Source organism: Amborella trichopoda, chromosome 7 (assembly GCF_054954075.1).
Source record: "Amborella trichopoda isolate Santa Cruz 75 chromosome 7, AtrichopodaSantaCruz75HAP2 v2.0, whole genome shotgun sequence".
NCBI lineage: Eukaryota > Viridiplantae > Streptophyta > Magnoliopsida > Amborellales > Amborellaceae > Amborella > Amborella trichopoda.
The window spans coordinates 9,366,980-9,393,418 of record NC_142342.1 but is presented as its reverse complement, the minus strand read 5'-3'; the positions used below and the strand labels follow the sequence as shown (position 1 = coordinate 9,393,418).

At 39.9% G+C, this 26,439-nt stretch overlaps 1 protein-coding gene across 2 annotated transcripts; it reads left to right on the top strand.

The window, feature by feature from the left end:
* The first annotated feature begins 442 nt into the window (after positions 1-442).
* CLASP (CLIP-associated protein) lies at positions 443-25,765 on the top strand. 2 transcript variants are annotated; one of them, XM_020673590.2, is made up of 22 exons: positions 443-1,360; positions 2,931-3,086; positions 3,237-3,299; positions 3,856-3,924; positions 4,128-4,302; positions 8,565-8,726; positions 9,235-9,332; positions 11,820-11,894; positions 11,983-12,051; positions 12,133-12,218; positions 12,298-12,415; positions 18,194-18,292; positions 18,598-18,967; positions 19,366-20,967; positions 21,064-21,200; positions 21,342-21,443; positions 22,519-22,623; positions 22,771-22,845; positions 22,953-23,021; positions 23,123-23,191; positions 24,967-25,068; positions 25,179-25,765. In XM_020673590.2, exons 1-22 carry the CDS (start codon positions 1,028-1,030, stop codon positions 25,338-25,340), a joined length of 4,296 nt encoding a protein of 1,431 aa, XP_020529249.1. In that variant the 5' UTR covers positions 443-1,027; the 3' UTR covers positions 25,341-25,765. The 2 variants fall into 2 exon arrangements, with proteins under 2 accessions (XP_020529249.1, XP_006854346.1); XM_006854284.4 differs by having other exon boundaries at positions 19,366-21,200.
* The last annotated feature ends 674 nt before the right edge of the window (positions 25,766-26,439 follow it).

Genomic DNA, 26,439 nt, shown 5'->3' with positions numbered 1-26,439 from the left:
CATTAAGAAGTTTTGGTTTTAGAAGCCGATCCTCCAAACACAAGGCTTTCAAAACGGTTTAAAAAAAAAATGGAACTTGCAGTCTCATATCTCCATGGAAGCAATGAGACTCGAAGTTCAGCTTCCATAATCAAAACTTACACAGGAAACAAACACGCCCGTCACTCCACGACTTTTATGCTGCATGCACTGGTGCGTTTTGCGAGATTTTCACGTCATATGAGGGCATTTTAGTTATTTATCAGGGGCAAACACTGAAATTTATGTATATGATCTCCCTTTCAAGGCCACTATCCCATCTGAAGGGTAGTCCTGTAATTCAAGGAAAATGTAACAGCTGTTAGGGTAAAATCGCCCACCAACAGCAGTAAACCCACTTTCCGACCAGTGGCATTTCCGTCATTTATACCCTTCTTATTCTTGCAATAACGCATAAATGTCAGTGGCGTTGCGGTCATTGTGCCAGTGGCCTCTAACCAGTTCACTGCAACTCCCGCTCATTTACCCTCCTTGCCCTTTCTCTCTCTTCACTCTTTCTCTCTCTTTCCATATTTCTACCCCTCTCTCTCTCTAAATCCTGCAGATCTAACCTCCCCGTTATCCCTCACCAAACACCCCATCCTCTTCTCTCTCTCTTTCTCTCTCTTCTCTCTCACCTCGGGCCACTGTGTTTCCCTTACCAAACTCTCTCTCACTAACCTCCTCTTTCTGGGGAAAACCCTCTTTCTCTCTCTAGCCCTACCCTCTTACCCTCCGTCACATCTTTCTCTCTATACATTTTCTAGGATTCTCTCTCTACACACTATAACTTCCTTTTAACTCCCCCAGTCTCTCTGTCTTCGTCTCTCTCTCTCTCTAGGAGTGTTTCACATCCCTCTCAACGCTCTTTACTGTCTAACCCTCCCCTTCTCTCTCTACACTCTCTAGCCCTCACTTTCCTGTCCTCTCCACTCCTCTCTTTTCCGTCTACATTCTCTCTCTAGCTTTCCCAAATCCCCACTTTCTCTCTCTCTCTCTCTAGGCTTCCATGGAGGAGGCGCTGGAGATGGCGCAGGCGAAGGATACGAAGGAGCGGATGGCAGGGGTGGAGCTCCTCCAGCAGCATCTCGAGAACTGCCGGAAGCCCCTGCCAGCGGCACAAGTGACCCAATTGGTGGACTGCTGCATGGATCTGCTCAAAGACAACAACTTTAGGGTTTCCCAGGGCGCACTCCAGGCCCTCACCTCCGCTGCTGTCCTCTCGGGCGAACATTTGAAGCTCCATTTCAATGCCCTCCTGCCGGCAGCCGTCGAGAGACTTGGTGATGCAAAGCAGCCTGTAAGGGATGCAGCTCGCCGCCTCCTCATTGCTCTTATGCAGGTGGATTGATTACCTTCCCCCCCCCCCCCCTTCTCTCTCTTTCTCTCCCACTTTCTCTGCTTCATTAAACTGAATTTTTGTTCCTCTCTCTTTTACTTGATTTCGTTCTCTATATTTGAATGTGGTCTCTCTCACCATCTATCCATCCTGTCACCTTCCAATCTACCCATGGAGGGGTGGTACCTTCCAAATATTTCATACCTCGTTCTTCGTTATTCTTTCTTTTCGATTAGGTGGTTCCTCTCTCTCTCTCTTTGAATGTTTAATCTTTCTTTCCTATTTTTACTACTTGTTTCTCTGTTTCTCTTTCGTACTGCTGCTCTTCATCACTCTAGTAGAGGTGTGGATCCTGGCTGGTTTTTTATATTACATTCTTCTCCCCTTTACTGTGTTCTCCGATTTTTTTCTCTTCTCTCAGATTCATCTGTTTTACTACTTCCTGATCTCTTCGGGGCCTTTCATTCTTGAAAGTTTTGTGCATTTGTTGTTCATAGTATCCTTAGTTGAAGTGAATTCCGGAGAGGAGTCAATTTTGACATGTGATATTGCGGATTTTCGCAATTCTGTTTGAGTTTTTCATTTTCACACTGACTATTGTAGCTGGGTTAAGTTATTCTTATTTCTTTTTACTCAGTTGTTATTCTCATTCCTTTTTACTCAGTTGTATTCGTTGGATTCAAAACTTAGTTCTCATAATAAGTGGGTTTAGGGTTCCATCTCTCTGGCCTAACAATGCTTCGTTGTAATGAATTGTATTTGAAGTTCTGAGCTCTCTCAGGTACTCTTCCTCGCTCTCTACCAATTCAAGGCGAATTGCACAAAGGAGTAGATGACAATTGTTTTTTAGTCTCTTTTATAGGGATTGTGCTCATGCTTTCTCATTATTCATTGGATAATTGTGTTGTCTTTTCAAGATCCAGTTACTCACCATGGCTTTACGGAATTTGGTGCCAATATGAATTATTTTATTACTTCGTCATTATATTTAGTTCATTGATTGAATCTGGTCTGTGTTTCTTGTCTTATTCCACTTAGTAATAATGGAGTTAGGTCAATACATAAGATTATTTAAGCTGCTTTATCTCTTGCCTTTTGGGTTCCAGTCGCTCTCACCTAATGGTTGGTGTGGATATACAGAATTTAGCTCCTTTTTGGCTGATTCTGTTATGTACATTTTGCCTTGCCGTCTTCTCTCTGATTATGGGAGTTAGGTCAGGTATTCTTTCTTTACAATGTTTTTATTGAAATGTTTACCTTTTCCCTAAAGAATTGTCCTCATTGAAACTTTACTTCTCTTAGTATGTGACTTAGAAATTTATGTGAGTTCAGGAGATTCAAGTTCTATCTCTATATACCTTCACACATCAGGGTGCAGATTCTTTTCTTTATGGATTTGGATACAGGCTTTCTAGCTTATTCCAGTCTTTTTGTGTATGCAAATGTCTTTCTTCTTTTCTCTTACCCAGAACTTTTGTTTTTGGACAGGGATTTGAGTTCACATCCATATTATTATGATTTGAAAGGCTGCCCTTTTCCTTTTAATGATTTAAATTGCTACATGTTAAATTAGGTATCTTCACCCACAATCATTGTTGAAAGAGCTGGGAGTTATGGTTGGACTCATAAGAGTTGGAGGGTTCGTGAAGAATTTGCACGGACAGTCTCATCCGCAATCCATCTTTTTGCAGCAACTGAGCTTCCATTTCAACGGGTTTTACTTGCTCCAGTATGGCTCCCCATCATGCACTGAATGTTTTCCATTTGAGGATTTTTATTATGTATTGGAGAAATTAGCTATATGTGACAATTATTGATCTCATTCATTCTGATATGCATGAAAAGATGTTTATATATTGAACTCGGTTTCCTATTGTAGGTGCTGCAATTGTTGAATGACTCAAATAATACTGTGAGAGAAGCAGCTGCATCATGTATTGAGGTTGGTGGTTTAATAATACAATCTTTTGGACTGTACTCGAGTGATCTTCCATTTTTAACCCAATTATGAAACCATAGACACAAATATGCATGCAAGTTTCATTTGTATAGGCATGTGTTAATAATACATACATCTAGGGCGCTGACTAGGTGATTAGGCTTCTGCTTTGCATGCTGAGGTGTTATATGCCTTTTTTATTAAAAGAAAGCACAACTAAAAAATAGTTATCAATGTGAGAGTTCTTCAATTGCAGTTTCGTAGTGTACAGCATGCGTATGAAACTGAACTAAGTCGGGATTCACCTGGAGTGGCTTCATTTAAGTCTGGGTTCACCTAAATTGCATCTAGGCAGCTGCCAAGGCTACTAGGCTTGTGCTTTTGCATGATTGCCTTTTTAAGAGAAATCGCATTAAACAAAATAGCTATCAATAGAAATTGCTTGTGAGAGTCCTTCAAATGTAGTTGCATAGGGTACATATTGCTGGGAATGAGCACTACTTGGATGTTGATAAAATGGATTGTGTCATTGAATGAACGTTTTTTTTGTTCCCTCCAGGAGATGTATATGCAGGTGGGACCACAATTTCGTGATGAATTGCAGCGGCATCATCTTCCATCCTCAATGGTAAGTGCCAAAGTGTTTTCTAGTTGTACACCACAATCTATGTATTTGACAGTTAGTTACATTTGGAGCTTTTTATAAATCTGAGCACTACTTATGTTGAACTGAGCTAACTTAACCAAACTACAGAACTGCATGTAGGAAGAGCAATTATGCATGGGTTGTACTTCATGACTCCTTAAATAGTTGTTATTGCAAATATCCAGGTGAAAGAGATAAATGCCAGACTGGAGAAGCTAGAACCTAAGGTTCGTGCGTCGGATGGGCGTACAACGCAATTTGGTTCTGCTGAAATGAAGCCTGCAGTTGTTCCTACATTTAGCCAGAAAAAAAGCAGTCCGAAAACCAAGAGTGTTGCACGTGAAACATCTGTCTTTGGAGGTTGGTGATGTAGGTTATGTTTTTGTGTTGAGTATCGTGTTGAGTAGACCTTGCTATTGGATATCCCATGTTCATTAAGTTGATTTCTTATTATTATTTTGCAGATGAGCATAGTTCCAAGAGTTTGTTTACTTATTTATCATTCTTTTTGAAGCAAAATTTATTTACATATCATGACCTACATTCGTCATAACTTCATATTTTACTCAATAATACAATCAAACCTTGACAGTATCACTCATCTTTTTTTTTTTTTTTTTTAAATTTATTTTTTATTTGAATTTGCTCAGATTTCAGTTACTTTTGGGGTTAAGTTCCTTTTGTTCAGTTATTAATGTTGAAAGGAATTAGTTACTTTGAAGTTGAGTTTGGAATAATGTATTGAGGACTGTGAGAAAGAGAAGGCAAAGATGGCATCAGAAAAACAGAAAGGTAAGATTACTCAAAAAAATAAAGAAAAGAAAGCAATAGATGTTTCTTATGCCAGAAGAAATCTCAGGAAACTGTAACTTTTGTTTTTATTAGTTGATGGTATCCTCTTACTTCGACATGATTTTTATTACCTACATAACTTGTTTCCAGTGAAAATTCATTGGCAGAGGAGGTAAAGACTATATCCCCAAAAGATGGTGGCCATAGACGTTGACAAATCCTTATCGTTACCAATATACTTCTCAACTCTCGGTTTGAACCCATTTAAAGAATAAAAGAATTATAGGAAAACAGAAAGCATGATACTAGCTTCAGCCACTTAAGCATCTTTGTGTATGGGTCTAGGCTTTAGAAACTTCAACTTGCTTGCCTTGTTTGTTTCGGGAATTCACTATTTGATGGAGGGACCTCATACAAGAGCTACAACTTGAGCATTGTCGTGAGCAGGGTAGGCAGCTTGACATCCCATATGTCTTGATGTTTGACCTTAAGATGGTCCAATGGTATTTTTTTGTAGCTGTCATTGTCACTCTTTCTTAGAGGGAGGGTTTTTCCTTGAACATATTGATAAGTGGATGCATGAAGTGGGGACGATATTTACCAATATCTTTCTAGTTCCTATGTTAAATTTTTAATTGGTCATGGTAGTACATCTATTTTGAGAAGCTATGGAGAGAGTTGTAGGAGGTTTCTTATATTTTTTCTTCATACTAAGGTGGAGATAAATTGGTGAATGAAAGGAAATTACATGTTAAAAAGATTTACCTGGATATATGATAAGGCTATACCAAATGAACTGAGAAATCCTTTATCAACCTCTAGTACAGGTCCTAGAATGGTGAAGGCTGTAGCTAAGGAGATTGGTCTGTGTTGTACTGATTAGTACCAAATGCATCTATTTTTATTACTTTGGTTTAATTGTAGAAGCTAGGTTCTGGTAGGAGGTCATGCTGTTTTCCTCAATTTTTGAGTTCTAGGTGGCTTTTTGAAAATCTAGATGCCATGATTAGACTAAATATAAAAGTCTTGTGAAATAAGATGAAGTATAATAGGTTGGCCTCATGTACAATAATGGAAAGAAAAAACACTAAAAAGGGGCTTGTATATCATGTTGCATAGAAAAAAGAAACAATTCTAGTCAATCCATCCGTTATCTCTTCAGTTTCTTTGGTTCTGTCTCGGAAGGAAGTCTCTTTGGGGAGTGATGCTTGTAGCCTTCGTTCATGATTTTGATACAGGCTGCCATTGTGCTATGGTTAATGCGCCTGCACTCACTCTTGCTTCATTTCTGCAACCAGTGTTACTAGTTTCGTAAACTATATTGGACAATGCTCGTGTATATTGTCTCTGAAAATGTTGTGAAGTTGATCTTGGAGAAGGATTTTGACTGTATAAACTTGTACTTGGTGAGGTTATTTTGTAGCACTAGGAATTGGCCTTCTGGGATAGATAAAGGAAAGTGGGCGGTAGATGTCAATAGTTTGGTAAATTTTCAGAGTTGAAGCTGTATTGATAGCAGTTAGTTTTGATGACGTTTGTTTTGGGGTTGTTTCTTCTTATGCTTGATGAAATCATGCATCATATAGTATATCATTATCTATGAGAGTAGTTAATGGTCAAGTTGCATGAGATATGGAGCAACATTTTGGTGAGTGAATGGGTATTAATTATTAGTTCTCTTGGGAATTTAGGTGGGTACTTTAGCGCCAATATATTTGGTGAAAGCGTTGAGTTTTTTGAACTGGCACGAGTTTGTCTGTTTCTTCAGGATTGTATGTCGCATGGCCAAATAATCAGTTTGGGCTGGTGATGCTTCGCATAGAGTCTAGAAGTGTGTTTTTTCTGGAGTTCATGCAATGGGAAATGTCTAAGTTGAGCCATATCAGCGGTTCTTTCTTCTGGATGGGTGTTCTTAGAAGCTTCTTTTGCATTTGAGTTCATGTTCTAGTGGATTTGAATGGACCTTGCATCGTTTTTTGGTTCTTAATGGAGCTTCCAATGATAAGTATGAATTCGAGATAGGCAGTTGTGACATTTTTGGTCTGCTAGGAAAGGAACCCTTTGTTGCACTAGATTGGTGGAATGCTTAAAGAGTGTCTTTCATGTGTATAAGTGATTATTGGTTTTCCTTCAAGTGGAGTTTAAAGAGAAGATTGCAAGCTTAGGTTCTTAATGTGTTTTATGTTTCAGTTAATTAAAAAAAAAAGAGTTTCAAATGTTCAAATAATGGAGGCTAAGTTGGATATGATGGAGTGTGATGCATTTGGCTTGGTTTTAAAAGGGAAACTTGGATGATATTGTGAGTACTTGAAAGAGTGGCTGAATTGATATGGGTGGTGTGTATTTCTGCTTGTATATTCCACTTCGTAGGTAGCAGAAGAGGGCTGGGGGTTGTTGGGTACTGTCAATTTCTTGGTTGTGAAGTAGGAGTTTTTTTATTCTATTGAAAGTGGAGGTGTTATTCGTTGAGTAGCTCTATAAAATCGAGAGCTGCTAGTAACCTTGAATGCTTTTCCCTCATTGAGTGTAGATGTTGTAGGGTTTGTTGGATGCTAATTTTACTTTGCTACGGAAGGCCTTGTCTCCAATCATCCAATTTCTATTTCTCCCTGAGTGTTTCGAGATGGTTAATGGAACTCTTTATGTGTTTAATATGCATCATAGGATAATTCTCCAAAAAAAAAAAAAAATGCATCATAGGATGATCTTGGGTTTATGTTCTTGGTAGACTTAAAGTTTATACCCATTGTGGAAGGGATAACAATGCTGGGATTTGCAGTGGTTGAACATGCTGAACAAGGTGATGCTATAATGTGCATGATAAAAGGATCTTTTGTTGTATTCAATAAATGACGTGGGCCTTTTAGTGCTTGGGATGTGTTGCCAGAAGCTACTGCTTACACTACCGAGCTCAAGTGAATTATATATGGTTTCTGATATGGAAGTGTGGGCAATACATCTTAATGCTCTGGACTGCCTAACTCTTCTTATGAAATGTTGGCAGTCCAATGTTAACAACAGCAGCTAATCTAAAATAAAAATGAGCAACAGTGCGCACTTTATGACCTATGAGAACATAGCTCTATTAAGAGTTCTCCAATGCACTGAGTATTATTTTAACAATGTTAATAAAAGGTCTTGACTGTATCTGGGCTCTTTATTAAGGTGAAAAAACTTTGATCCTTCAGTTCAGGAATGGTTATGAACTGAAATCTCTGCTAAAGTTTATTTCATTGGTTCTTGAATTTATTCATTTCAAATGATTCTTTATTTTCAACAATTAATTGTTATATAAAGGAAAAAAGTAATGATCCTTGCAATGCCTTTCTGTCTAAATAATTGTGAAATAGTGTTTTCTTATACACATGAGTACATTTGCTGATATAATTTCCAATATGACTGTCTTCAGTCTCTCTCGGTTCTGCATTTATGTGAAATATACTGGTTTATGGAACACATTTTAACAATGGTTACCAACTGCAATGGTTGTGAGACTTGAGTCCTAGGATTTTTTTTTGTTAATGGCCCCGGTTAATAATCCTTTCAACTTCATTTGAAACTCCTTTTTTTTTGTTTCCCTTTTACTTTCATATATTGTTTGACTCAGTCCTTCTAATCCATTGAAAATCTAGCACTTCTAGTCCTCTTTGGTTGCCAACTGCCTTCCATATTCATATTACTTACCAATTATTTATTAATGTGACACATTTCATAGGAAAAATAAAAAAACAAATGAATCTGACACATCTCATGATTGAGCTGTCACCAGATTGTGTAGGTGAAAGTGAATCTGACACATCTCGTGATTGTGCTGTCGCCTGATTGTGTAGGTGAGAGTGATGTTGCAGAGAGACCTATGGACCCAGTAAAAGTGTATTCTGAGAAGGAATTGGTTAGAGAATTTGAGAAGATTGCTTCCACACTTGTACCAGAACAAGATTGGTCAGTCAGGATAGCTGCCATGCAGAGAGTTGAAGGCCTTGTTTTTGGAGGTTTCCATCTTCTCTTGACTTTGCATTTTTCTCCTGTGATTCTCTAGCTTTATCAAGATATTAAGATATCCTTATATTTTAGTTATTCAAATGAAAATTGAGAAAAGCTTTCTGCTGAGTTACTTTTATTTCATTTATCCAAAGAATAATTATTAAAAAATGTCCTTAATTCTTGGATTATTGGACCTATTGTTGGCAAACTTCTAGAACTAAACAGAAAAATGCCATAGTAATAATTTATTTTGTGTTATTTATTTTGGATAGTGGGATACTATTGTGGATTGTGAAGAAACTTGATTTCTATAGAAAATATTTAAAGATTGAAAAATACAAAACTCATCCAAAACAACAGAAAGCATTCTAGATTGAACTAAATAAGAAAAGGTCTAACAACGTGGCCAAATAATTTGCCTGTTTTATTAGCTCACTGTAGTTTGGTTTGGTGTTATCATTACATCTGATGCTCCTGAAATTGCTTATTCTTATAATCCTTTATACTCACTTTCAGGTGCCACAGACTATCCATCTTTCACTACGTTGTTGAAGCAGTTGGTCGGTCCCTTGAGCATTCAGCTTTCAGATCGACGTTCAAGCATTGTGAAACAGGTTTTTGGGTTTTCTCAAATTTTCTATATTTAAGAGTTTTGAAAGAATCTCTTGTACTCTAGTTTTTAGTTTTAGTTCCTCTAAATATTCTGTAGGCAGTACTTGTAAAAAATTGTTGTTATAAAAAGGTTACTTTAACCAAAAAAAAGAAAAGAGAAGTGTTTTCGACGGATATAATTAATATGAAGTCATGTCTGTACCTGAAGTAATTGATCTTGATTCTGCATTGTAATTGAGCTCTATTTTGTGACAAAGAAGAAGAGAATTACAATCTTTTGTTCCTTTTCCAAGTCATTTTACATCAGCTGCTCCAATAGAAAACTGCTTAAACTAAATGGGCGAGCACATATGAAACATCTTCAATTGATTATCGCTTTCTTTTGTATTCATCATGGACTGAGAGATTTGAAGGCACAAAAGGGCCTTACATTTTCCTTGTTTTCTCTTGTATCCTATGACGTTCTTTTAGGGATTGGAATGATGATTCTCATCGAACAAAATTACTGTCCCTCTCATTAGATGTTCCATTCTTTGGAAAGGAGTTATAGACTTGCAGATAAATTTTCTTTGGTCATTTTAGATAGTATATTCAATGTATTTTTGAATTTACATTAATTGTTAATAATATTATTTGAATTGGGGGATAACCTTGGATATTCCATTATTTGAAGTCCATGGGAAAACTTATGGGTTTTATTTCTCATTCCTCAGGACATTCTTTCAACCTAATTTACTGATAGGTGACCTATTAATTTGCTGAAGATATTGTATTTGATCCTTTGATAAGGTTTTATTTGGTAAAGCCTTTTAAGAATCCATTCTGGCAGAGTTTGCATGAGATGGTGTTGGCTGTCAGCTGTATTGGTTTGCCAACACCAAATCAATTCATGCTCTCATTCCAAGAGCCATTAAAAAGCAGTATTTTGCATTGTTTCTAAAAAGTTGTCCCTGTGCTCCTTTTTTGTTTAAAGAGCTTGGTCCCTCTCCCTTTTTTGTCTTTTGTACAGAGCATAATACCGCACTAACGTTTATCCATTAGGGCCATAACCCTTGTCATTGAGTGCCTCTCCCATATGAAGCATAAGCTTCTTAGAGTCAGCTGTTCCTCTGGTGGTTGCTATGAGGTTCCAAAGAAACCTTGAACCTTGTTCTGATACACAGCAAAAGACTAGGATGTCCCAGCAGATGTGCATGTATTCATTCACTTCCCCATAATCTGAATGGCATGTAAATAGTTGACAAAATTTTTAAAATTATTAGTGTTTATTATATCGGAAATGAATATCATCATCATCATCATAGCCTTTTCCCAATTAATTGAAGTATATCGGAAATGAATATGTTTTTTATTTTTGTTATCCTTACATTTTTTGGAACTACACCCACTTTAAGCAACTCATCTTCTACAGCACCCTCTTTCTTGGAGAAATGGTTCAAAATGTAACTTATGGCTGTGTTTTTTAATAATGTGATTGTGTAAACCAGCATCCAACTTTGCATAATGTAACCCATTGAAACTTCAATTCTCTCTTTAAATGTCCTTCATTATTGGAGAAGTGCAAAATTTAAGCATGGGTGTGGTTAGTAATAACAAGGGTGCGAAAACCAGCGTTGATTTGTGCATAGTATGACCTATTGAAAGTATGATTTGCTTTTTAAATGGTCGCATTGAAGCATGAATATTTTTTCAACAATAGCATTTCCTTGCAAACATGAGTATTTAATCATCATCATCATCGTTATCATCATCATCATCATCATCATCATCCGAGTGTTATCTTAACTATTTGGGGTCAGCTACACGAATCGTGTTCCACCGTTCTGGTCTATCAAGGGCCATACCTCAATTAGACCATAACTGACTAATCACTTCTCACTATTTCCATCCATATCTTTTTTGGGGCTTTCAATTAGTGGAGCGGAAGAAAGGAGATTCAATAGATTCACGGTAACTTCCTTTCTCAAGAAAAGAAGTCATGCATACCCTTAGCCCCCTTGCCCTTTTAGAGTCTTCCACTTAAACAAAATCACCCCTCCTAACCAATGTTATACGAGGTTGATGATACACATGGTCAGACCGCCTAAGCCTACTTTACCTCATTTGACTTACCCCGAAGTTCCCTTGGATGTATTCGTTCCAAATTCTATTCTTTATTGGCTCGCTATCCATCCATCTCAACATCCTCATCTCGGTCACACTCATTCTATGGATATGTTGTCCGGTGACAGCCCAACATTCCGTCCTATAAAACATAGCTGGTCTTACAGCTGTCCTATAGAACTTCCCCTTCGGTTTAATCGGTATGCGACAATCACACAAGACTCCACAAGCACATAAACTTGAGTATTTAATATTGTTTGTATATTATCATTTTGTCTTCAATAAAATGCTTTTTTCTTGAAAGAACACTTTATATATTGTTCGCTCGGTACAAAGCTTGAGTTCCTGACTATGGTTAAGATGGCTGCATTGTCATTCCTTTTTAGGCTTGCCATTTGTTATGCTTATTATCAAAGGAGCTTTTGGGAGATTTTGAGGCTTGCGCGGAGGTGTTTATCCCGGTAATTATGCTACAAATCTTATCATCTTACTCTCTTTACATATGCAGATTTATTCATGTGCCACCCCACCTCTTGATAAATTATGCAGGTGCTTTTTAAGCTTGTTGTGATAACAGTACTTGTAATTGCGGAGTCTGCAGACAATTGCATTAAAACGGTACATATCAAGTAGAACATATCATTATAGTGACGCTGTTTTTTCCAGATGACACTTTTTGACATTCTCTTTGCCTTTCAGATGTTGCGTAATTGTAAAGTTGCACGTGTACTTCCACGAATTGCTGATTTTGCGAAGCATGACCGAAGTGCAGTCCTCCGTGCCAGGTGTGACTCTGTCTTTTGACTCAAACATACATCAGATATTGAACCATGCATCAACTGGTGCTTCTGTTTACTTTTTCAGGTGCTGTGAATATGCACTATTAATTCTTGAATACTGGGCTGACGCACCTGAAATACAGCGGTCAGCTGACCTTTATGAAGATCTTATAAAATGTTGTGTTGCAGATGCTATGAGTGAGGTATAACTTAGCGATTTTCTTTATATCTTGTTGTCTATGAACATGTGTTAATTTTCAAATTCAAATGATAGTGGGCTGCTAACTAGACTTAATCGCGAATGATGTTGGGGATACTTTTAAACCAGATTCAATGGACGGTCTGCAATTATTCTCTGTTGATTGTTTTCATGAATCGATAACTATGGAATGTGCAGTGCATTCATTTAGAGGTGTATATAGGCTTACCATGTTCATGACTATGGTACTTTTTAATATGTGATGAGCTCTGCAGTGGAATTAAGTCATTTTGTTTGTCCTATGTTACTTTATCTTGTTAATCGGCCTTGTACTCTTACATGATTGTGTTGTGTTCTATAAGGGGTCGAATATTTTTTAGTTTTTATCCATAGTTATCAAATGAAAAATAGAAACCTAGTTTTCTTTTGTTTTGTTTTTCTATATAGCTGATTTAATGTTGTTTTCTCTCCCCTATATATTGTTTGTGCAACATGCATGTTATATGCTTTGTGAAGATGGAAGAAAGAGGGCCTTATAAGATGTGTACTTGAGAGAGAGAGGTTTAATGAAATATTTTTTTTTTTTTTTTGAGAATGTTCACTTGGAGTGATAAAAGAGAAGGTACACAAAAAATGATGCGCCCCTTGAGAAGAAGGCACCGTATACAAGAACCCCAAAGGGGCCAAAAAATGCTATACAGCAGTCACGAAATGTACAACGCTGAGAAAATGTGAGAGTGGGGAGCACAAAATGCCTAGGTCCCTGGCCTGAGATTTGAATGGGCTCCCTCCCTAGCCAAAGTATCAGCTGCAGAGTGGCCTTCCCTGTAGATGTAGTTCCATGAAACTCGAAGATTCCTGCAAATATGCGATACCTTGTCGAAGGTTTGGTCACGTCTCCAAGGGCAGGAGGTGGGGTTGGAGGCCTAAACAATCAGGTTCTTAGGATCCCCGTCGACCACTAGCTCTGGACTCCAAGTGGGGTTAAACTTGTGAAGGCCCTCCAGAAGGGAAAGGGCCCCGGCAAGAGTCGAGTTAGCTATGCCTATTGGTCCTGAGTAAGATAATAATGTGCTACCATCATTAGTCCTAAAGAGGTCCCGTATGCCAGAGGGACCAGGGTTGCCAACAGAGCAACCGTCGAAGTTCAACTTGGTATAGCCCTCTTCAGGTGGTTTTCAAATAGAGGATCATGGGATCCTTGTGGTTTTCAAAACACCAATAGTTATGAATGTTTGAGAAGGATTAACCCTTAAAAAACTTGTGATTCCAAATGTCTAGCATTATCTATCATGGTGGCGACTGAGTTTCTCTGGCCTTTGAAGGTCATGTGGTTTCTTTCAATCCAAAGTACCCAAATTGAGGCAACCATTGAGATTTTCCAAGGGAGTGGACCTGCCTTGAGCCAAGGAGTTGAGAGGAAGGCCTCAAACAGAAGAGGAACCAATCGAGGAGTCACCCAAGTCCACTATAAAAGTTGCACTAGGTCGGTCCATAAGGCTGTGGGCTATACCAATCGAGGAATGGCAACAATGGTGGGTTGCCTTGGCGAAGGACTCTGGGGGCCGAGAAGAATCCTTTGGGGGATCCATTAATCAAATACTAAGCAAAGAGGATTTGAGATACACCTTTGGATCCATTTCCTCCATTTTGATCCAAAGGCCATCCTGCTCATAGTCTCATCAAGATTCGACCAATCGACGCGGTTGTAAGCTTTCTCCTAGTCCAGTTTTATAACTTGGCCGGGGACCTTGGAGGTTTGTCTTGTGTGGATGCACTCATGGGCAATGAGTGCCCCATCTAAAATTTGGCAGTCTTTGACAAAAGCCCCTTGAGGACAGCCCTAAGTCTCGAAGGCAACAGAGCATTTTGTAAGAACTATTGACTAAAGTCTATAAGTTCCTTTGCCCCTTCAATCATCGGAATAAGAGCGATGAACGTGAGGTTCATGGCTCTGTTTATTACTCTAGAGTGAACTTGGTGAAAAACTCGAGAATGTTAGGATGGAGAGTGTCCTAGAAGGTCTTAAGCAAAGCCATGGGGTAGCTGTTTGAACCTAATGCTCGGTCGGGGCTCATGTTGTTGATGGCACTGAGGATTTCCTCTTCCATGAAGGGGCGTTCCAAGCAGCTAGATTTATTAGGGAGAAGGGTGACGAAAGAAAGGTCTTCCATAGTTGGTCTCATTCCTGTCGGGGCTTAAAAGAGCTGAGCAAAGAAATGGACAGTAGCCTGTTCGATAAGCACAGGTTGGTCGAGGATGAAGTTTCACCTTTAGGTGGGAAATGGAGTTTTCATGCCTCCAACAGTTTGCGATCTATGGAAGTAACCTGTATTTAACTTTTGAGCGATTTAACTTTTTGAGCGATCTTATGGAAGTCTCCAAGTTTGAGCAATTTAACATTTGCCCTTTGGGACCAATAGATTTCGTCCTTGCGAAGGCTAAGGTGGTAATCCTACTTAGGATCGAAGGTCCAATTCAGCCAGAAGTAGGGATCTCGCCTCCTCGGTGTCATCCCAATGTTGAGTGATTTGGAGAAGGGCAGCAAAGATTACTCGGAAGTTGGGAGCTCCAAGCCTTCACAGAGGATTTTTGGATCTATAATTTCGGTTGAAAGCGAAAACCAGCCCGGCCATGGACCATGGATGAGTAGGATCCCCACCATGATTGCACCAAATTGGAGAAATTAGGTTCTTCAAGCCAGGATAGCTCGAAACGGAAACTCTTGGGGCCTTTAGTGACAGCTAGGGTGTCAAGAAGAATTGGGCAGTGGTATGATGTGGCTTTGGGGAAGGCAGAAAAATTGGTGCTCGGGAAGCGTTGGTCCCATTACAAGGAAATGAGAAAGCGAATGATTTTGGGGAGGGATGGGTTATTGGAGTGGTTTGAACACATAAACTGCGCCCCTTCAAGAGGGATGCCTATGAGTAGGTTTCGGGATATGAAGTTGGAGAAAAGGGCTATGGCAAGAGCGATTGAATGGTTAGTGTTTGCGATCCTATGACCACCGGGTACCATTGAAGTCCCCTCCAAAGCACCACATAGAGGGAGATGGTAGTGCATTTCCACTGCAGACCATCAGACAGTCTAGAGAGGTAGATGGTGATCGAGAATTGGCCAATCCAGAAGTTTAGCAGAGAGTGAAGTGTGGGTCCCAAAGGAATTAGATGCTCCCTGAGGCACGATAAGATTCTAGAGCGATCCAGCTGCAGCGCCTTAAGACCCATGAGATTCTAGGGCACCATGATATTCCAAATAAGCGGAAGGGTTGGGGTTAGGAGTTTGGTTTCCATCAAGGCTTAGAAGAGCCTGGATTGCTGTCTGGCCGAAATAGACAAATCGACACTAGAACAAAGCTTGGAATCCACTGGGGGTCCCTTGTCATAATTGACTCTGAATGCAAGGTTGGAAAGCTCACGTTTACCCTTGTTCTTGACTTTGTCTTGGGGTTTCGCTCCGGTTGCAATGAACTCGAACTCCTCCAGAATCGCTTTTGGGCCGTTGAATCTGAACCCCATAATCTTGAGGACTTTGTGTATGTTTCCTTGAGCTTTATCCATATTTTGGACAAAGTCAGAGTCCACTGAAGATTGAGAATCGATCAGGGCTGTCTAAGGGGTCCCAGGAAGAGATGGGGTGTTCCAGAGATAGGGTTGGGCTATTGCATGGTAGCGGAATGGGATTCTGGGGTCGGCATAACCTCGGAAAGAAGGCCAGCCCTTGGGTCTGGGGGGTAGGGGAGAGATGAGGAGAGGGTTGAGGCCGATTGGGGATGGGGATGAGTACGGATAGGGAGACGATAGGGGAAGGGGGAGGGGGGGGAGCAAGGGAAAAGAAGAGTAGGGGGAGGAAGAGATATGGGTGAAAGCCTGCTGGGGTAGAGGGCTATTCGAGGCTAAAGTGACTACCTTTGGCGAAGGCAGCGAAGAGGAGGTAGTTTCAGGGGAGCGGGGAGGTGGGGAACTTGGTGTATCTCCTCCTGACACGACGGATACAGGAGCAGAGATACAAGGAGGCACAGGTTAGCATGGGCTGGGGATGGGCTTGGATGTTGGCACATGCATGCGGAGGGGGCGCAAGCTGGGCCGTGTGATCCAAGTCGCAAGATCTGGGCTTAGGATGGGTCTGAGGATTTTGGTTAGCCCTACGATTCTGGGGTCGACGAAGTCGATTGCTCCAAGATGGGAGCTTGCGAGATACTGAAGTCCAATCATGGTGGAGCATAGAGTCTAGGGTAGTGGTCCTGAGATTGTAGTCCAGTAACCGAGAGATCGTGGTCCTGTGAATGACGGGAGGAAGGAGAGGAAGCCAGAGACCAGGAGACAGCGGTGCGAAATAACATGCCATTTACCCCCAGCCAGAGGAGAGAGGGACTATGAGAGAGGAATGGGGTTTGAACCAGAAACTGAATGGTGCCCAAAGGCAGGGTCCTAGTGGATCTCCATTGGACAGAAATGAAAGTTCTGTTGGCGTCTCCAATCCTCTTAAAGGTGTCGATGTTCCAGGCTTGGAGGGGAATGTGAGACACTCCGCATCAGATTTTCTGGGGTTTAGCAGCACCCATTTCTTTGTCCACCTACAGAGGATGAGAGCAACACCCTCGAAGCGACAATCTTGGTCCCCCAAAGCTTTAAGGAGTGATGCTTCAGAGGGGAAAGAGAAGAGGATATCATCTGAGGAGAGGTTCCTACAAGATAAATCAGGGGCATTCCAAGCTTCTGATACCCGCCGTTGGATACCTTTAACATCGTTACGTTTTGGGTAGAAGTGGCCCACTAGAGATAATTGCAGAACTTGCTCGAGGGAGGCGGAGTGGCTACCCTCCACTGGGATAACAAGAGTGACGAAGGGATGGTGGGAAGGAGAGAGGGGGGGAGGCTGAGCTAGAGAAGAAGGGACAAGTTTTGGATGCCTGCTGTGATGTCTGCTTGAGGGGCCTTTGAATGAATAAGGTGCACATAGTTTTTTGGAGGGGAGGGACGGAAGGGATGTTGGGCAAAGGTGGATGAGAACAAGAGGCAGGAATGGGAGAAGGGAGGTTGAGATGGGATTGGTGAGGAGGGGGAAGGCGCTGGAGAGCTCCATCAGACGGAGCCATTATTGAAGAAATTCTATTAAAAGTAAGGATTGATCTTATCCAAGTTAATGAGATATTAGTTTATTTTTATACAAATTGCTAAAGTTCTAACAATTATTAAAACAGGCACAAAACCAATAATGTTACACCATATACTAAATATTATCTATCTATATTGAAAAAAGACACATGGTTGGTCTTGGCTACCAAGCTGCAAGCTGGTTCTCTTTTCCATTCTCTCGGGCTTTTCCCTCATATGGAACTTGAGTTATAGTACAAAGATGATGAGGAAAAGGGAATAATGGGTATGAAGGGAGAATGCACGGGGGGATGTGGGAGATTCTATTGTGGAGTTCATTCAAGGAAATCTTTTGTGCCCGTTCTCCTTGTCTTTCCTTGTTCTTTCTTCGCCCTTATTGCCCTATTACAGGCTTCAGACGCAACATTAGATGATTTATTTTGTCTCCCCCCCCCTCTTCTAATTCTGAATATATAGTTTCTGTTCAATGATATGGTAAAATAGTAAGTATATGACTCAGTGGCTTACATATTTCTGTTAATGGCCCTTTTTATTCCTTTTGATATGGTAAAATAGTATGTATATGACTCAGTGGCTTTCATATTTCTGTTAATGTCCTTTTTTATGCCTTTCAATATGTTTGATGGACTACATTTGTTGCTTATTAACATTATGTATTTGTTCAGGTACGTTCAACTGCAAGAACCTGCTACAGGATGTTCACAAAAACTTGGCCTGAGCGTTCTCGACGCCTGTTTTTAAGCTTTGATCCTGTCATCCAGAGGGTACAGAAATGACTTGGCTGCTTCTGTAAAGGAAACTATAGTCTGACATATATAGTCACGATAATAGAATGTTTTTAAGGGCTTTCACTACCTGTCTATAGGTTGTGGCAATGCAGTGATGGAAGGGGAGTGAATTCACCAAATATGTTATGAATCAATTATATATCCACTCTCCTTCCATCACCTTCCAACCCTTTCACTTGATGGTGATACCCTAGTGACTGTGCTGTTAATTATATCCATATGGATTCAATTACTATTTAGGATCTCTGTTTTCCTTATTCTTTTTTTTTTTTTTACTTTAGATAATAAATGAGGAAGATGGGGGCATCCACAGAAGATATGCTTCTCCTTCTCTCCGAGAGAGGGGTGTGCAGCAACTGCGAGTTCCATCTCAGCCTCCTGCCTTATCTAATTTGCCTGGATATGGAACTTCTGCTATTGTTGCAATGGATAGAAGTGCATCAATAGCTGCATCTGGGCCCTCTCTTTCGTCTGGTAGTGCGCTTGTCTCGCAGATGAAACCTCAGGGTAAGGGTACTGAAAGAAGCCTTGAGAGTGTTCTGCAGGCAAGCAAACAACAGGTCTCCGCCATTGAAAGCATGCTGAGAGGTCTAGATATCTCTGAGAAACAAAATTCTCTGTCGACCTCATGCCCTTCTAGTTTGGATCTAGGTATTCAAGAAGTTAAATACCAGTGTTGCAACATCATCTCTGTATATTTATCACTTTTGTTAGTTATTATCTTTCTAGAAGTGATAAACCCAAGATGTTAGCCACAGTCAATTATATATAATCTACTGCCCTATGTGAAACCATTGCCTGTTGGGGTCATCACCGTCCAATGAAATGACAATGGAGAGATAATGGGGCTTTAGCAGAGGACATGACCCAAAATTGGGGTTCTCATTCTCTCTGCATTTCCATTGATCATTTCATTGGATGGTGATGAATGCTGCATTTCATTGTAGTAGATTTTTCCTAATTAGAATAGCCATAATGATAAAATTTTGATCCTACTTGAAATTTAGTGTTTTGCATGGCTAAAAGTCCTTTTTTTGCCCCTAGCGCAGGAGTTGACCCTCCATCAGCTCGTGATCCACCTCTTCCTGCTGCTGTCCCTGCTAGCAATCATCTCACCCATGGTTCTGGATTTTCCAATTCAGCTGGAGCTAACATTGCCAAAGGTAGCATTAGAAATGGAACCCCAGGTCTAACTGATTTGACATCTCAACTTCCTGCCTCCAAAGAACATAACAAGTTATCATATTTAAGTAATCTGGCATCGGATCCCTTGTCCACTCTATCTTACACTGCAAAGAGAGTTCCTATCTCTTCTGAGAGATCTCTAGAGATCAGTACTTTTGAAGACAATGTCGACATTCGACCAACTAGGCGTATTTCAAAGTCAGACATGTACACTGATAGGCATTTCCTTGAAACATCTTACCGAGACGTTGGTTCTAGGGATTCACAGAACCATCATATCCCCAATTTCCAGAGGCCCCTTCTAAGAAAACATGTAGCTGGGAGAGCTTCAGCGAGTGGAAGAGCCAGTTTTGATGATGGTCAGTTCCCAATAGGGGAGATGTCTCACTATACAGATGGTCCAACTTCACTCATTGAAGCCCTGACTGAAGGTCTGAGCCCTAGCTCTGATTGGAATGCTAGGGTTTCTGCTTTTAATTATGTTCGGTCATTGCTTCAACAAGGAGCAAAAGGCACACAAGAGATCTTACAGAGTTTTGAAAAGGTTATGAAGCTGTTCTTCCAACATCTGGATGATCCCCATCACAAAGTGGCTCAGGCTGCTCTTTCTACACTTGCAGAGCTTGTCCCTGCTTGTAGAAAACCATTTGAAAGTTACCTCGAGAGGATTTTACCCCATGTTTTTTCTAGGCTAATTGACCCAAAGGAGCTTGTTAGGCAACCTTGTTCAACAGCATTGGAAATTGTTGGTAACACATATAGCATTGATTCTTTGCTTCCTGCTTTACTTCGTTCACTTGATGAGCAGCGCTCCCCCAAGGCTAAGTTGGCTGTAATTGAGTTTGCCATTAGTTCTTTTGATAAACTTATGAATAGTTCGGAAGGTGCTGCCAATAGTGGAATGCTGAAGTTATGGCTTGCCAAGGTGGCACCTTTGGTCAATGATAAGAACCCTAAACTTAAGGAGGCTGCTATTACAAGCATTATTTCGGTTTATTCTCACTACGATTCCATTTCTGTTCTGAACTTTATCCTTGGGTTATCTGTTGAAGAACAGAATGCTTTGAGGCGAGCCCTTAAACAGTATACACCTCGTATTGAGGTTGATCTCATGAATTTCCTGCAAATGAAGAAAGAGCGTACTCGTTCAAAATCATATTATGACCAACAAGATGTTGTTGGTACGTCCTCTGAAGAAGGATATGTGGTGTCTTCAAAGAAAAGTCATTTCTTTGGTAGGTATTCTTCAGGGTCTATTGACAGTGATGGAGGAAGGAAGTGGAGTTCAATGCAGGAATCCATACAGATAGGAGCCTCAATTGCTCAGACAGCCTCTGATGAACCGCAAGACCAGTACTATCCAAATTTTGAGGCTGGATCAAACACTGAAGACGTGCTTTTGAGTTTACGAAACAAGGATTCTAAAAACAGTGTTAATGCTTCTATACAAAGGACGGGTTCATGGGGTGAGCATCTAGTTTCTGAAAATGTCAATCGCAGTTTAGAGTTTGAGAATTCTATAGGAACACCACGCCTTGTTGATCTCGGATATGTAAACTCAGACGGAAAAGGAGCTTTAGGGGACAAGCTTGACAGTGAAGTTCATCCTGATGGTGACCAGAATCACGAGAAGGCAATTGTACTGAAAATCAATTGTGTACCAGAATCTGGCCCTAGCATTCCTCAAGTTCTACACCAGGTTGGCTGTTAAGTCTTGGGTTTTGGTGATCATTGCTGTAATTCACCTGTTTAGGTCATTTATTGTTTTATTCTTTGGCCAATACTGGGATTTTATGGAAAACGTAATCTTTGTTACCACTATCTATGGACATGGTTGCAGATTTGCAATGGGAATGATGAAGAATCATCTGTAAGAAAAAATGAGGCTCTTCAACTATTACTTCAAGTTTCCCGGCAGAACAATCCTTCTGTGTGGACCAAGGTATGAGCTTCTTATAAAGGTTATTGGTTCCTCATGGCCAAGCATGAGAATTTCTCATGTAATTATTTTTAGTTGTATACATCTTTCAGTAGATGCTGTTGCAGATTTGCTATGCCATTCTCTTTTGCAGACAATATTAAGAAAGTTTGCAAAAAGAAAATTATGGATAGCTGTTTTTAATGGGTACAAATGGCACACAACTTACAAAAGAAGAAAGGTAAAAACACTATACAATAAAGTTTATAAATTTTAATGAGGCTTCAAAATCTAATTTGCTATAACTTGCCCCCTATCAAATCCTTTCTGTAGTTTTTGAAAAATAAAAACTAACAGTGTGTTGTTATTAGGTCGTTAACATACTATTCTATGCAATTTTATCTATATGATAGTCATTTATATATGTGGCTAGTTGCATCTATGTGGTATTCGAACTCTGATCGTAGTTGAAACAGCTGTTGTTAGCATGACCACCCATAACTAGGAACAATTAAGTTTGATCCTGCACTTTCTTGATTTGGTCTCTCACATTCAAGCAGTTGTTCTGTTGTTTAGAACACCATAACTTCTATATGTGGTTGGTGCCACAGAGAAAGTTACTCTTTAATAGTTCATTGAGAAAATCCTTTTTTCTTTAAAGATAAAGCGAAACACTTGTCATCATTGTCATCATGTGAGTCTTATCCAACTATATGTGGTCGTCTACATGAATCTTTTTCCACTGTTTTGCTCTATCAAGTGGCCCTCAGTCAGACACTTATATTTTCCTTTTTATCTCAAGTAAAAACAACACTTGCAGTTTGATTCAAGGTTGACCGGAAATCATGGTCGTGTGCCATGCCTTGGTTAGAAACGTTGTGAGGAAAAGTTTTTTTGTTTTCTGCATGTTCTGGTGTTGAACCTTGATACATAATTTGCAAAATAAAACTGCCAGGGTGCTAAGCCAGATCATAGTTGGTATGATGAGCCAGAGGTCCAATATTGACATATCCCAATAAAGTGTGCAATTTGAATGTTAGTTGGAGATGTTGAGTTATTGTATACCAAGCGTCTTCTAACTGAGATTTCTATAATGCAGTACTTCAATCAGATATTGACAGCCGTACTTGAGATTTTAGACGATCCCGATTCATCTATCAGGGAGCTGGCGCTTTCTTTGATAGTTGAAATGCTCAACAATCAGGTTTGGGTTGCGTTCCATGTGCATTATTTGTTATAATTTCCAATCAAGTACTCTATTGTAAGAACCTTGAAGTTGCCTCTACATGTCCGTACCCATAATCCTTTTCAAAGTACAAGGAACCTAAGACAAGCTGGTGATTACTTTCAGAAAGAAACCATGGAGGATTCTGTTGAGATCGTCCTCGAAAAACTACTTCACGCCACCAGGGATGTGGTTCCAAAGGTATTGCTCTTTTCAGTGAACATTAGCTAATCATAAGATGGTTTTTGCTAATCATAAGATGGTTTTTCTTTATTCGCAGTTTCTAATTCCTGTGATTCTGTTTTTAGGTTTCATCGGAAGCTGATCACTGTTTGACAATCGTTTTATCACAATACGATTCATTTAGATGCCTTACGGTAGATGTGCTTGATGGGGATCTGAATTTTATTTATTTATCTGGATAATTTGAATATTATCTTTGTTGATCAACAATCCACCTATTGGTTGACTTTTGCAGGTCGTCGTACCTTTATTAGTCAGTGAAGATGAGAAAATGCTGGTTACTTGTATCAACTGTTTGACAAAGGTTTGTCTTTAGTTGCTTTTCTGTCCCATCTTTCCCTTCATGGGTCCTTTATCTTATTGTCTACTTGGTTTGAACTTTGAAAAGAATATAAAATTGAAGGTCATGGGAGTTAGAGCCCGATACGACCTTGCTCGTAACGAACCTTGTGACACCCATCTCACATTAACACGACCTTGTCAATTATTATGCACTTCGAATGAATCTTCTCACCCTTACTCCAAGGAGAGGAAAACACTGAAAAGGCCTACTACACTCATTGGTCTCTGTCCTATTACAGTATAGATATGTTGTACATACACCTTGTGACACCCCTCTCACACACTACTTCAATGATGGATATCAGGGATTTTGCTCTCTTTGTAGCCATCAATCCCATAATTCAGAAACGTGGCCAGGCGGTAAGCCGCCAAGGCAGCTGGGAGGCCTCACCACCCCGCACTGGTGGGGGGTGTTGATCCTGGGCGGCCGATTAGTTGCCCAGGGTACCACTTGGGTGATAGTGACTCAATCCTAACTCACATAATGGCAGGTTTTCATGCTGATCTATGGTGGATATACAAAAAACGTACTAATGAATTTATGATATGTCATAAGACAGTGAACCTCATTGTGCCTCATTTGATTTTGGAATATCAAGAATGAAGTGATCTATAGCAATGGGAAAATTTAGGTGCATTAATTTAAACATCCAGATATGATCATCGAGCACCCAACCAAACCACCTTTACGTTGATAGTAACATAGAGTCCTATATGGCTTTAGTTGAGTATATTGAAAATGTCTTTTTTATTTTTATTTTTTTTAACAATTAAAAAAGGAACCACACGGGAAGGCAATGTGTTCCCAAAAGTATGAGTAAGCATACCTATGACACGAAGAACTACTGCAAAGCGTGGCTTGGAGAACAGGGGCGACATTTGACCAAATAATTGTCATGTAAATTGGTTGAACAGTTGCCAAATAAGGTAGGATCCCAACATGCTGGTTTTATTTTGTAGGATTGGCAGGAGGGTGACCTTTCTAACTAGGGAACTTTCACAGTCAGTTAATAAGGAGTTTTCACTGTCTTTGTATTTGTTAGTCTCTCGGGCAATTAGGTCAAGTAACTTCTGTATTATAATTGTCGGAAAGCATTCATAGAACTTAAATATATTTTAAATGAGGTCGAGTAACTGCTGAGTCAGAATTATCAGGAGTTATAGAACTTAAATATATTTTTAAATTCTTGGAGATCAATAAAATCCTCATTGTGAAGGCCCGTGCTTGATTGTTATTACTTGAAAGTTGTTGGAATAGCATCTAGTCAAGGCCTCTGCAATGACCCTTATTTAAAGATGTTCACAAAAAAAGGACTAATATGGTAAAAGAAATTGTTGCAGCTTAGAATAATAAAGCTCATAATTTCTCATAATTTCTTGGACTTTCTTACTTTGAATAATATGGCTTACCTGTTTATTGGGGCAAAAGGTGGTATTTGGGAGTTATTCTCACATATGTCGATCCATGCCTTATGATTTTTATTAGAGGGTGTTGTTGGGAGACTATTTTTTTGACTGGATGTTACTTTTGATAACCTCTGAGCAATTATAATGATCCTCAGTATGTTATCTTTGTTTTGCACTAATCACAAGTTACAAATCTTATAATATTTTTCTCAAAAGGAAAGAAGGAATCTTACAGTATTTTGGAAGTTGATGGGCAACAATAACTTTTGGTAGTTTTTGCGCTTCTTGGGTGCTGTTGATTGAACTATCTTTTTTCATATGGCATTTCAGCTTGTGGGGCGTCTTTCACAAGAGGAACTGATGGGTCAGTTACCTTCATTTTTACCTGCGCTGTTTGATGCGTTTGGAAACCAGAGTGCTGATGTTCGGAAGGTCCCTCTCTCCCTCTCCCTCTCCCTCTCTCTTTCTCTCTCTCTCTCTATCTCACAGATTTCCAAGGAAATAAACTCACAGTATCCTATTCTGTGATTGACTGCTTGCAGACTGTCGTATTCTGCTTGGTTGACATTTATATCGTGCTGGGAAAAGCTTTCCTGCCATATTTGGGTGGGCTTAGTAGCACTCAGCTGCGCTTAGTTACCATCTATGCGAATCGCATATCACAGGCGAGAACAGGTACAGCAATAGATGGAAATCAAGTTTAGAGAGAGCGAGAGATGATGACAGCACTGGAAGAGAAGAAGGAATATCCCCTTTTCATTGGGTGTCCATTCCTTGGCAAGCATTAGGCAGTAATTTGTGATTGTGGGTTTGTATAGTTTGTTCATAGTTGATTGGGTTTTGAGGGTGGTTTAGAGTTTCAGGTCAGAGGTCATTAAGATTCATCTTGTGAAAATTGTAACCATATGCGTCTCCTTTCCCTATAAAAAATTGGGTTCGTTGGGGGTACATAATTGATAACAGGGGCATTGCTAATGGTGGGTCCTTTTCAAAGTCTTGGTGAGTGCTTGTTTGTAGTGGTTGCGGCCGGGGAAATGAGACTTCATTATGTTGGGGGTTTGAAGCGTTTGGGTTTTCTTATGTATGTGATGATGTTATATGAAGTAAGGTCCTATTGTTGGTTGCCCAACTCTTGTGATTGATCTCTGCTATTTTTTGGGAGTGTAAGTTGTTGATCCTTTGGTGAACTGATGGCCTTTGTATGAACTGTTTGTTTTTGGTGTTTGGGAAGTGTGGCTGGTGCTCTCTTTAAGAAACATTCAAGCAGGTTCAGGGCACAAAATATTGAGTTATATGTTTGTAGTGGAGCGTTCCAAACTGATGATGATGCGGTTGTTGATAGATCAGGTTTAAAAATGGTAATATAAATTATTATGTACTTCATAAAATAGAATGGTAGTGTGTGAACATGATGTGGGATGCTCTTAAAGGTGCATAAAAAACATTTTCAAAATCGACACTCTTTCTTTGCCATTCTCAAAGAAGTAAATGCTCTTAGGGTTTCATGTATTCACATGTCAATCATTGAGGACAAAGATTTGATGTTTAGCAGTCTGTAGAGGACGATGATTTGATGTATAGCACTTGAGGTTTACATAGTAAACCGTGCTCGACGGTGGTTGTGAGGCTGATCTTCCTTCCAATCACATTTTAAAGAGTAGCCGAATCAAGCCGTTACTGGCCAGCTCTCAAGTGAAGCAGATGCAGGCCTCTGTCACGAAATATGTCAATTTGAATGTCTTTTCTTAGTACATGCAGGAGATCCTCCGAGCTGGTAACTGTCTGTGGGCTTTCAAAGAGCAG

What these genes read in the sequence shown, in the direction of transcription:
- CLASP (XM_006854284.4), top strand. Translation starts at nt 1,028, where the DNA reads ATGGAGGAGGCGCTGGAGATGGCGCAGGCGAAGGATACGAAGGAGCGG. An exon ending in TGAAACATCTGTCTTTGGAG is followed by an intron (nt 4,303 to 8,564) that starts GTTGGTGATGTA and finishes CTGATTGTGTAG; the next exon opens with GTGAGAGTGATGTTGCAGAG. An exon ending in ATCCTTCTGTGTGGACCAAG is followed by an intron (nt 21,444 to 22,518) that starts GTATGAGCTTCT and finishes TCTATAATGCAG; the next exon opens with TACTTCAATCAGATATTGAC.